Raw genomic sequence first — 10958 nt, 5'->3', positions numbered from 1 at the left:
AAAAATCAGTGTTTTATTGATAAGCAGAAAGGTTAAATTAAAACAAATTGTGTATCACAAATTGTTTGTGTCTGAATGATAATTGAGACATGCCTGAATGAGAATTCTAAATTGACAGCATCAAAACCTAGTGATTTGTGAATGGGCCAGAAGACTCAGCATACAGGCCAGTAACTTTGAAAAGCCACTCTCCCAGATAGGCAGTCTAAAATGGACCTTAATGTCCCCCAAAAGACGTCTTCACAGCTAAGTTATAAAAAACAAAAACATTTTAAAAAAACATGGTTTTCTGCAGGAAAACCATTTAGAGACAAAGTTATGATGAGAACATAACATTTTACTAGCTTATCTTGCAATACATTTTAAACAAGTTCTTTGTGGAACTCACTGATTTTCCTATTTCGGCAAGTGGATTTGAAAAACCTCACAATGTTTGTGCGAATGTCTTTCATGGCAACGCCGTAGATGATCGGATTGACAGTGGGGGGCACGATGACAAACAAAATGGCGCAGAACTTCTTGGTGTTGGAGCTGATGTCTGCGAACCTGTAGGTTATGCTAATGATGAACAAGGAGATCTCAAAGAGGATATAAATGGTGAGATGGGAGGTGCAGGTCTGTAAGGCCTTGCTCCGACTGTTTTTCTCCTGTTTGATGACACACGCTTTCAGGATCTTTGCATAGGAAAAGGCGATGACTAAGAAGCAGGCCGGACTTAAGGACCAAAGCACACTCAGACCGTAGATGATGTTGATGGGGGTGGGGAAGCACGACAGCCTCAGGATGGATTGGTCGCTGCAGTAAACGTGCTTGATTAACGTCCCACACAGCGGCGTCCTCACATTAAGAATGAGGAGGATTACGATCAGTAAGACTGCGATGAACCAGGCCAGAAAACAGAGTGAAACCAGCCTCCTTGTGGTCATGATGGAGTGGTAATGCAGCGGCTGGCAGATGGCCACATAGCGGTCGTACGCCATGGCCGCCAGAATGGTGTGGACGGCCAAGCCGTAGGTGTGCACACAGAAGGCCTGGACTATGGCAGCCGTGTAGCCGATGGACTTGTCCCCTGTCAGGAAGTGGGACATCAGCTGGGTCATGACTGCTGTGCCCCCAAGCAGGTCGCACGCTACCAGATTGCACATCATCATGTACATGGGCTTGTGGAGCTTGTTGTCCCTGGCAATCACCGTAACCACGGTGATGTTTCCCAGCAGCATCACGGTGTACACAATAAACGAGACCACAAACAGGGGGTACCCCTGCTCCTTGGTTATGATGAAACCTTCCAACGTGAACACGATGGGCTGCTTCAATGGTACATACGACACATTTTCCATCACTGCCGTCAGTGCCTCTGACCAGATCCTGAAAACGACACAAAACTCGGTGATCAGAGAAATCCTATTTTAGCTAAAATAAATTAACATCTGTAATTCTCAGGTCTGCTAGAATAATCTGCATCATTACCAGTACACAGGCAGTATCGTCTAATAGCTGCTCTTAACCTGAAACTAAGTAACTGAAACATGTTCTACAGGTGTTTTTTCAGAGGTGGTAAAGGCGAGGTCATACCTGTCTCAGGTTTCAGGTGGGCAGTCCTCTCTTCCTGATGGGCTCTCAGGTTTTATCCTGCCCTTTAGGGGCCCTCCCCTCTCTGTTCTGTGACTCATTTTGGAGACAAGAGAGGACCGCCCCGACACTCAGTGATGATGTAATGAATTGAAACACGGGTGCTGCTGCTTCTGACATATTACTGCAGTGTAACATGCAGCCTAGGGAATCAGTGCCACAGGTGCAGCCTCCCTGTGAGATAGATTATCACTGCAGCAGTGTGGCATTTCTGTTCTTGGCTTGGGTCCAAATGTTTAACAAGAATAAAATAGTTTTTATTTACAAACATATGCAGTGAATCTCAGGTGAGATCCCGAAATCACCTTTTGTTTTGCTGTACTGCCCATTCCACCAGGGCAATTTCTAAAATATTACATATTTTACAAATAGTAAAGTTGCTCCTATAATGACATATCATTTTTTTTTAAATACGGCCACGAGTCTTTTCCTATAATTTGTGATAAGGTTAGAGGACACATTTGGAGGGATTTTTAACCATCCCTCCATGCAGAACATTTTGGTATCATTGATATCATTGGGATACCCCCTCTTCAGTTCAGACCACATGTTTTTTAAAGGGATTTCAGTCTGGAGACTGAGATGGCCATTGCAGAACATGGTTGTTGTTTTTTCTTAACCGTTTGTGGTTGGAGTTATTGTCCTGCAGGAAAATATACCTACGACCAAGACTCACTAGCAGAGGCAACCAGATTTTCTGCCAAGATTTCTGTCAGGGCTCAGAATAAAGGAACCAGTCTTGAACAGGGAGGTATCCGAATGTCTTTATTCAGATCGCTGCAGTTCAGAAAGGCAATGGTCAGACACCGGCAGACGGGAATATCACAGCTAACCATGGTGAATAACACAGGTGAGGGTTCGAAACTGGGGCTACCAGACACAGCAGAGATAACCCAAGACGTAATCAGTAATCAGTAGTTACCGGATAAAGCGGCAGTAGAAATTGGCACAGCCCAGTAACCTCTGAAGCTGGACGACAGAGGACTTGGCGGACGTAACGGATGGCAGTGAAGATGAGAATTACATCCAGGTAAAGGAATACAGACTTGGATATCATGTCCTGGAGGACATTGTTAATGATGTTCTGGAAGACAGTGGAGGCATTAGTGAGCCCGAAAGGCATGACCAGAAGAGACCAGTGGAATGGGGTATCGGTTCTTGGCTGTGATGTCGTTCAGTCCATGGTAGTCGATGCATGGGAAAAGGGACTTCTTCTCCAGAAAAAAGAAGTCAGCCTTGGTTGAAGAAGTGGAGGGATGGATCAAATCAGAAACCAGGGACTCATTAATGTACTTCTCCATGGCTTGAGTTTCAGGAGCAGACAGGGAAAACTTACAACCTCTAGGGGGAGTGATGCTGGGCAGCAGGTCGATCACACAGTCATAGGAGCAATGAGGAGGTAGGGAGCAGCCCCGGGACTTGCTGAACACCTGACCAATGTTGTGGTAGACAGGGAGGATGGAGCGCAGGTCAGGAGGGGTTTCAGGAATGGCAGGTGTGGAAGCAGGTTTACCGGAGGCAGACAGAAGACAGGACTGGTGGCAGCTAGGACTCCAGCTGGTTATGGTTCCCTGGACCCAGTCCACTTGGGGGTTGTGCTGGAGTAGCCAGGGTCTGCCCAAAACCACAGGTTCAAGGGGAGACTTCATAACGTAGAAGGCAATCTCCTCCTGGTGGTTGCTGGAGATCTGAAGTCTGGCAGGAGAGGTAGTGGTGTTGACTTTGGCTAGGGGGGCACCAATGAGTGCTTGTGCCAGTGGGTATTCCAAGCCGATGGACCGGAGTGGGGCAGATGAAGTTTGTGTTGGCTCCCGAGTCGAGGAGAACCCGCACCTGGTGTTGTACCCCCTCCCAGGAGATGTTAGCGAGCAGGGTGGAATGCCATCATCTTCCCCCCCTTGCTCACTGACGGGCGTTTCCTTTAAGTGGATACATGTTGACACGATAAACAGGACCAGCACAGTACAGGCAGAGGCGCTCAGACATCCGCCTCTCTCTCTCCTGCTGGTACAGATGCAGGTGCATACAGGTTCAGGAGCAGACGGGGGCTATGGGACTTGAGTGCTGGCCAGGGAGTTAGCCAATGTGGCCATCTGGTGGTGTAGATCGGCCACGTCATGGTTCAGGGAGTTCAGTTCTGTGCACTCCAAGTTGTTGTCCCTGAAGTCTCAGTGCCTTCTGGGTCGGGATTGGGCTTGCTGGCTTCATGCTTGGCCAGATTGTTCTGTCAGGCAACAGAACAATGAACCCAATAGTGAGACTACAGGAGATACAGTTGAAGTCTTTATTTACTTTGTCGTAGTTCAGACAGGTAGGGGTTGATAACCAGCAAACAGGAATGGTAAAAAGTAGTCAGTTTGTAATCAAGTGTCCAGGCAAAGGTATTGATATCCAGTCAAATGGTAACAACAAAGGCAATCCAGAGAATGGCAGAAGGTAGAAAACAAACAGGCTATCCAAACAGGCGAAGTAACAAAAACCAAAACCAAAAGCATAAAAAGCATCTCACTTGTCATCCCCTGTTATGTCTGTGTCTGAATGTTTACCAGCCTAGTCACTCCCCTGTCTGCATGTCCCACTATTCGGGTGTTTATGGTAGTTTCGGGTTTTCAACCATTCCTTCCAAACTCGCGATTCTTACTTCCTGCTTTTTCTTGGTAGTGAAATGTTGTAAAGCACTATTCTTACTAACTACTACTAATCTAGGTATTGTACAGTACTAATCCGATTAATACACTTACTGTCTGTCTAACTAACTAACAATCACTTTTATTGGGTAGTTTAGAAATATTCACGTAACTAATTCACTAACGCAATCTCTTAATTTTTCTGCACTGTTCTATAACTCCGCCTCCCTATGCTATCCCTAATTACTTGTTAGTTTCAGCGAAGTGTTCGCACCTGTCTCTGACTATCACTACGTCTTCAATCTATGCAAATGTCTACTCCCTAATCTGGAGCCGTATGTTTTACATGTTTGGTTACGTGCATCCAGTCCGCGTTTGCATCTTATTATGTTATTACCCTATTATGTTTCCCCACCTGTTGTCCATTTGTTTAGCCCACCTTTTTCCCAGCCCCGCCTAGATTGTCACCTTCCCTCATGTATTTAATCCTCAGTCTCTGTTTAAACCAGTGTCAGAACATTGATCAGTTATAGTGCCGAGTTACCAGTACGCCTATTTTTTGAGATTCATAAAGACACCCCTTTGACCTTGTTTTTCGAGCCTGCCTTACCCTCTTGTTTTGTTTGCCCTTCTGTTTTTCTGGTTTCTGATTATCTGCTTTGTTTGTGACTTCGATTTTTGCCTTCACCCTTTTGTACTTTTGCCGATAGATTTTCAGGATTTTAGAAATTTTTTTGCCTGTTTTCTCAACCATTCTTTTGCCTTCTGTCTTTGTTTTTGTACTGGATCTCCTGGCTACGAAATCGGACTTATAAACTACGTTTTTGGATTATCCGCTGGTCTGCGTCTGGGTCCTCAGTGCCGCACATAACAAATCCAGAGCCTCTTTTAGTAGAAGTGTTTCCAGTGCAAAATGAGTGTTTATCCCACTCTAAGCAGGATAAAGTCAAGTGGGAAATATAGTGTTCATTGGTGCAATTTTAAAACATTTACAACAGGGGAAACCAAAGCAGTAGCACACTCCAACACAGTCTTCATATGCTGGATCTCTCTATTTTCCTCGGGGATACCACACTCAGGCCATCACCCAGTGCAAGGAACCTCGGCGTGGTGATGGACAGCAGACTGTCCCTCTCTGAGAACAATGCGGCGGTGACCTGGTCATGCAGGTTCTTCCTATTCAACATACGGAGAATCTGCCCCTTTCTCACCCCTTACTCGACCCAGTTCCTGGTCCAAGCGATGGTTCTGTCCCGCCTGGACTACTGCAATTCCCTCTTGGCTGGCCTCCCAGCATCTGCCATCAGACCCCTCCAACTTATCCAGAATGCAGCAGCTCGTCTGGTCTTCAACTTTCCCAAATACTCACACGTCACGCCCCTGCTTACTTCCCTCCACTGGCTGCCTGTCATGGCTCGCATCAAATTCAAAACATTGGTGCTAGCCTTCCAAGCAGTTAAAGGGTCTTCCCCAGCTTACCTACAAAAAATCATCAGACCCTACACCCCTGCCAGACCTCTTCGTTCAGCCTCCACAGGCCGCTTGGCACCTCCCCCTATCCGAACCTCCACCTCACACTCACGACTACTGTCTGTTCTGGCTCCACGGTGGTGGAATGAACTCCCCGTTGAGGTCAGAACTGTAGAATCTCTCCCCACTTTCAAGCGCAAACTGAAGACACACCTCTTCAAGCAGCACCTCTCCCCGTCCCTCCCTACCTCCCTGTGAACCTTAATTGTTGTCTTTCTGTGATTTACTTTGTTTATCTGTATTTTTAGTTGGCTAGGTAAGCAGTGTTTGGATAGTTAAGTTTGGTCACTTTTGCTTTGTTGTTTGTTTGTTTATTTGTTTGTTAAAAAAAAAAAAAAAAAAATTCAAATAGGCCCTGGTCCTTATCTTTGTTGTGCAGGTAGCAGTTGAAATGCACTTTGTTGTACGTCGCTCTGGATAAGAGTGTCTGCCAAATGCCATTAATGTAATATGTTTCCTTCTTTCCTCCTCAAAAATATATAGGTGAATAAAAAAGGACTAATGTGTGCTGTGATACAAGATTACATTCAATTGTACCGCTACAGAAATCATTTGCATACAGAATTCTAATGTTCATTGTACTATTTTCAAATATTTTCATGTAATCTGAGACTAATAAATGTACACTTTGTGCTGTCATCTAACTACCCAATCCGCATCTGACCATGTCATAAAATATCTGCTTGCTGCACTTATTATGGTGATAGAGCCCAGAGCTTTGTTAGTGCTTTCCAGGAAAAAAGAATAATAGAAAAATACACAAGCAGAATAAATAATACAACAATAGTAAGATTGGACAATTAGAATGTCAAAGGAGTACATGGAAGCAATCTTAATCTCTCCATCTGTATTGTTGAATTTCTTTTATTGTACAATATTCAATTTTTAGCTCACTAATTAAATGTGACTAATAAGGACAACACAATGATTCATATTTAATTTAATCAGCCAATCATGTAGCAGCAACTAAATGCCACATGATTGGTCAAGTGGTTCAGCAGTTTTTCTGACCAAATGCCAGAATGGGGAAGAAATGTGAGGTGAAGTTACTTTGACCATGGAATGATTGTTGGTGCCAGACAGGGTGGTTTGAGTATCTCAGAAATGTATGATCTCCTGGGAATTTCAAGCACATATCTAGAGTTTGCAGAGAGTGGTGTGAAAAACATCCAATGAGCAGCAGTTCTGTGGGCAGAAACGTGTTGTTATTGAGAGAGGTCAGAGGAGAAGACTGGTTGAAGCTGACAGAAATGTGTCAGTAATGCAAGTAACTACACATTACAATAGTGGTATGCAGAAGAGAATCTCTGAACACACAATGCATCAAACTTCTAAGTGGATAGGCTACAGCAGCAGAAGACTTAATAAGTCTAAAAAATAAGTAAAATACCTAATAAAGTGCTCATCGGCTCTGAATATTTATTTTTTTCCATGTAAATGTGCTTTGTATAATGCAAAAGAATCATAGGGGAAAAAATATGGAGGATGTTTCAAATGACCATCCTCTCATCTGGCACAAAACTATTGCAGCTTAATACAATGATGCGGTGAAGTCTTGTAAGGGTTTGGAGAACGTTTCTGTAGGAAGATGTTTGGCAGTTGTGATGAGAAAATAACACTTTACGAACTTTACTCAACCTGAAATATATTCAAATGTTTTTGTATAACTGGATGGTACTCACTGGTTTCCCTATTTTGGCAAGACGGTGGATTTGAAAAACTTCACAATGTTTGTGCGAATATCTTTCATGGCGATGCCATAGATGATTGGGTTGAACGTGGGGGGCACGATGATTAAAAGAATGGCACAGAATTTCCTGGCGTTTTGGCTGATCTCTTGCATCCTGTAGGTTAAAGTAATGATGAACACGGCGATCTCAAAGAGGATATAAATGGTGAGATGGGAGGTACAGGTCTGTAAGGCCTTGCTGCGACTGTTTTTCTCCTGCTTGACGACGCACGCTTTGAGGATCTTGGCATAGGAAAAGGCGATGACTAAGAAGCCACCTGTGCTTATGATCCAAACTGCACACACATCGAACATGTTGTTGATGGGGGTGGGGACGCAGGCCAGCCTCAGAATGGATCGATTGGTGCTGTAGACGTGCATTATTAATGTCCCGCACAGCGGCGTGCCCGCATGCAGTGCGAGGAGGATCACTACCAAGGAAATGGGAAAGGACCAGGCCAGAAAACAGAGTAAAACCAGCCTCCTTGTGGTCATGATGGAGTGGTAGTGCAGCGGCTGGCAGATGGCCACATAGCGGTCGTACGCCATGGCTGCCAGAATGGTGGTGGTGGCCGAGCCGTATGTGTGCACGCAGAAGGCCTGGACTATTGCAGCCACGTAGCCGATGGACTTGTCCCCTGTCAGGAAGTGGGACATCAGCTGGGTCATGACTACTGTGCCCCCGAGCAGGTCGCACGCTGCCAGGTTGCACATCATCATGTACATGGGCTTGTGGAGCTTGGTGTCCCTGGCGATCACCGTAACCACGGTGATGTTTCCCAGCAGCATCACGGCGTACACGATAAACGAGACCACAAACAGGGGGTACCCCTGCTCCCTGGTTATGTCAAAACCTTCCAACGTGAACACGATAGGCTGTTTTAAAGGTACATACGATGTATTTTCCATCTCTGCCATCAGTGCCTGAGACCAGATCCTGAAAACCGTAAAGAATTCACAAGTGATGAGAGAAATCCTGTAATAGCATTAAATATTTTGGTCTCATGTCTGCTAGAATGATCTGCATTATTACCAGCAGTCACAAGGTATCGTGTAGTAGCTTCACTCATCTTGAATCACAGTAACTAGAACTTATTCTATGGCTGTACTTTGAGTGGAGTAAAGGTGAAGTCATACCTGTCTCAGGTTTCAGGTGGGCAGTCCTCTCTTCCTGATGGGCGCTCAGGTTTTATCCTGCACTTTAGGGGCCCTCCCCTCTCTGTCCTGTCACTCATTTAGGCAGGAGAGGACCGCCCCCACACTCAGTGATGATGTAATGAATTGAAACACGGGTGATGCTGCTTCTGACATATTACTGCAGTGTAACATGCAGCCTAGGGAATCAGAGCCACAGGTGCAGCCTCCCTGTGAGATACATTATTACTGCAGTAGTGTGGCATTTCTGTTCTTGGCCTGGGCCCAATGAACACTTGCCTTGAAGCACAGTGCACTGATCTCAGGTGACTTCTTAAATCACTTTACTACTAGGGCAAAAATGCACGTGTATGAAATTACATCATGCCCAGTATAGGTATATGGAACACAAACAGCACTCCAATCATGGAATCACCCAGATATGTCAGGAAAGATTAGCTTGTATGGTAATTTGAGCATAATAATCTAGCTATCCAAATACAAAGCAGAATCACAGATAGATAGAAATATGTACAGATGAAATGTACTTATTTGTACTTGTGTTTGTAATCATACACATACCGAGCACTTTATTAGGTATTTATTAGACTTATTTGTTAGACTTCTACTGCTGTAGCATATCCACTTAAGGGTTATGATGCGTTGTGTTCAGAAATGCTCTTCTGCATGCCACTGTTTTGATCAGTTTGGCCATTCTCCTTTTATGTCTCTCATTAACAAAGTTAATAATATAACTGCTGGTCAGTGGATGTAAAACTTTTTTTTTTTAGCACCGTTCTTTGCAAACTCTATAGACGAGTGTGCTTAAAAGTCCCAGGAGATCAGCATTTTCTGAGATACTCAAACAACCTGCCACCAACAATCGTTCCACAGTCAAAGTCACTTAGATCAACATGATTGTATGCTTTGCACTGCTGCCACACAATTGGCTGATTAGATAATCGCACAAATAAGTAGGTGTAATAAAGTAGAAATGTTCCTAATAAAGTGCTCGGTGGATCTCATATGACACTCACAGCGACAATTACTCGCCCTTAACCAGAAGAGAGTAGAGAGGACTGCACATTGACAATAATCCAGTGCTTCTTGAATATTCTATGTGAAATGTGTTTCCTCTGCAAGATCAGTGTTTATCCCACTCTATACAGGATAAAGTCAAGTGGGAAATGTAGTGCCCATTACTGTAAATTCAAAACATTTACAGTAGGGGGCGTCAAAGCAGTATCACACGTCCAACACAGACCTCATGCGGAGCATATCATAAATTGTTACACCAATAATTTTGTTTGGCATGTTGTCAAATGCTTTGACAGTTTCATTATGGTAAATATTGACTTTCAGTACATAATTGCAAACAAGGGCAAACTTTTCCAGCCAATAGCAGAGATTCTCTCTGGCTCCTGCTTCCTAATGCGGTAAGATCATAAAATAATTTTGATGTGAATAAATACATTGAAGAAATAAATGACTGGGTAATATGACCTCATATAAGATTTCCAAAAGTTAAAATATTGCAACAATCTTAATAATATGACGTTTTCCTGAGCGTTCGATATGTCTCATCGGTCCATGGACAAGCACAGATCTTTTAACTTTGAGGGAGGGGAATGCATTCAATCTGGCCACCACAAAAATACATTTGTATTCAAAATCCAAATGTTCATTGTTGTTCCATTTTCAAATATTTTTAATTTATGTCATTCAAGATGGATAAACTTACACAATTACCTTCAAGGATTAAAGAAAGTGCATGCTTATATTTGTACGTCAGTTATGTAATCATTGCTAAGCCTGTTGATCTTTCACTTTCGGATCTATGGGATGAGAAACCAACTTTTGTGGACTTACTGCCATTTACATTTAGACATGGCAGAGGCTGTCAGTCATCTTCCCCAAGCCTGGTCTGCTGCAGTGTGACAGTGCTAAAATGCTAATTTCCTGAGAGATTAAATGGTCTGTATTTGTATAGAGCTGTACAGAACACAAAGTGCTTTAGAGAAAAAAAAATTACATAATAGAAACGTAGACAAGTAAATGAAATAAAATAGAGTAGATCGGGCAATTACAGTATGTATATAGATGCCATCTGACACATCATTTGTTGTGTTGAATGGTTTTTATTGTTTTTTCTAAATATTCTATTATAACTCAAACAAATGAAATATGACAAAGGACAACAGAACTATAAACTAACTTGTCATTATTGTGCTTTATTAAAAAAAAAGACATTATCATTAGTTTTTTAAATGTTGTAGGTTTGGTAAGCTTTTTGTAATGCAAAAGGT

The 10958-nt window shown here is 43.3% G+C and overlaps 2 protein-coding genes across 2 annotated transcripts; both read right to left on the bottom strand.

Moving 5' to 3' along the window:
- Window positions 1–362: 362 nt before the first annotated feature.
- LOC133133577 (olfactory receptor 52K2-like) lies at window positions 363–1340 on the bottom strand. Its single transcript, XM_061249679.1, has one exon. The coding sequence runs from the start codon at window positions 1338–1340 to the stop codon at window positions 363–365; it is 978 nt and encodes a 325-aa protein (XP_061105663.1).
- A 6139-nt stretch (window positions 1341–7479) lies between these two features.
- LOC133133576 (olfactory receptor 52K2-like) lies at window positions 7480–9921 on the bottom strand. The gene is made up of 2 exons (XM_061249678.1): window positions 9917–9921; window positions 7480–8455 (listed from the first exon to the last, which is right to left on the bottom strand). Exons 1-2 carry the CDS (start codon window positions 9919–9921, stop codon window positions 7480–7482), a joined length of 981 nt encoding a protein of 326 aa, XP_061105662.1.
- Window positions 9922–10958: the final 1037 nt, after the last annotated feature.

The sequence above is a fragment of the Conger conger genome, chromosome 7 (genome assembly GCF_963514075.1).
Source record: "Conger conger chromosome 7, fConCon1.1, whole genome shotgun sequence".
Classification (NCBI taxonomy): Eukaryota; Metazoa; Chordata; class Actinopteri; order Anguilliformes; family Congridae; genus Conger; species Conger conger.
This window is presented reverse-complemented; position numbering and strand designations above follow the sequence as displayed.

Bases quoted from the DNA above. Each gene is read 5' to 3' on its own strand.
- LOC133133577 (XM_061249679.1), bottom strand. From the start codon at position 1,340: ATGGAAAATGTGTCGTATGTACCATTGAAGCAGCCCATCGTGTTCACG.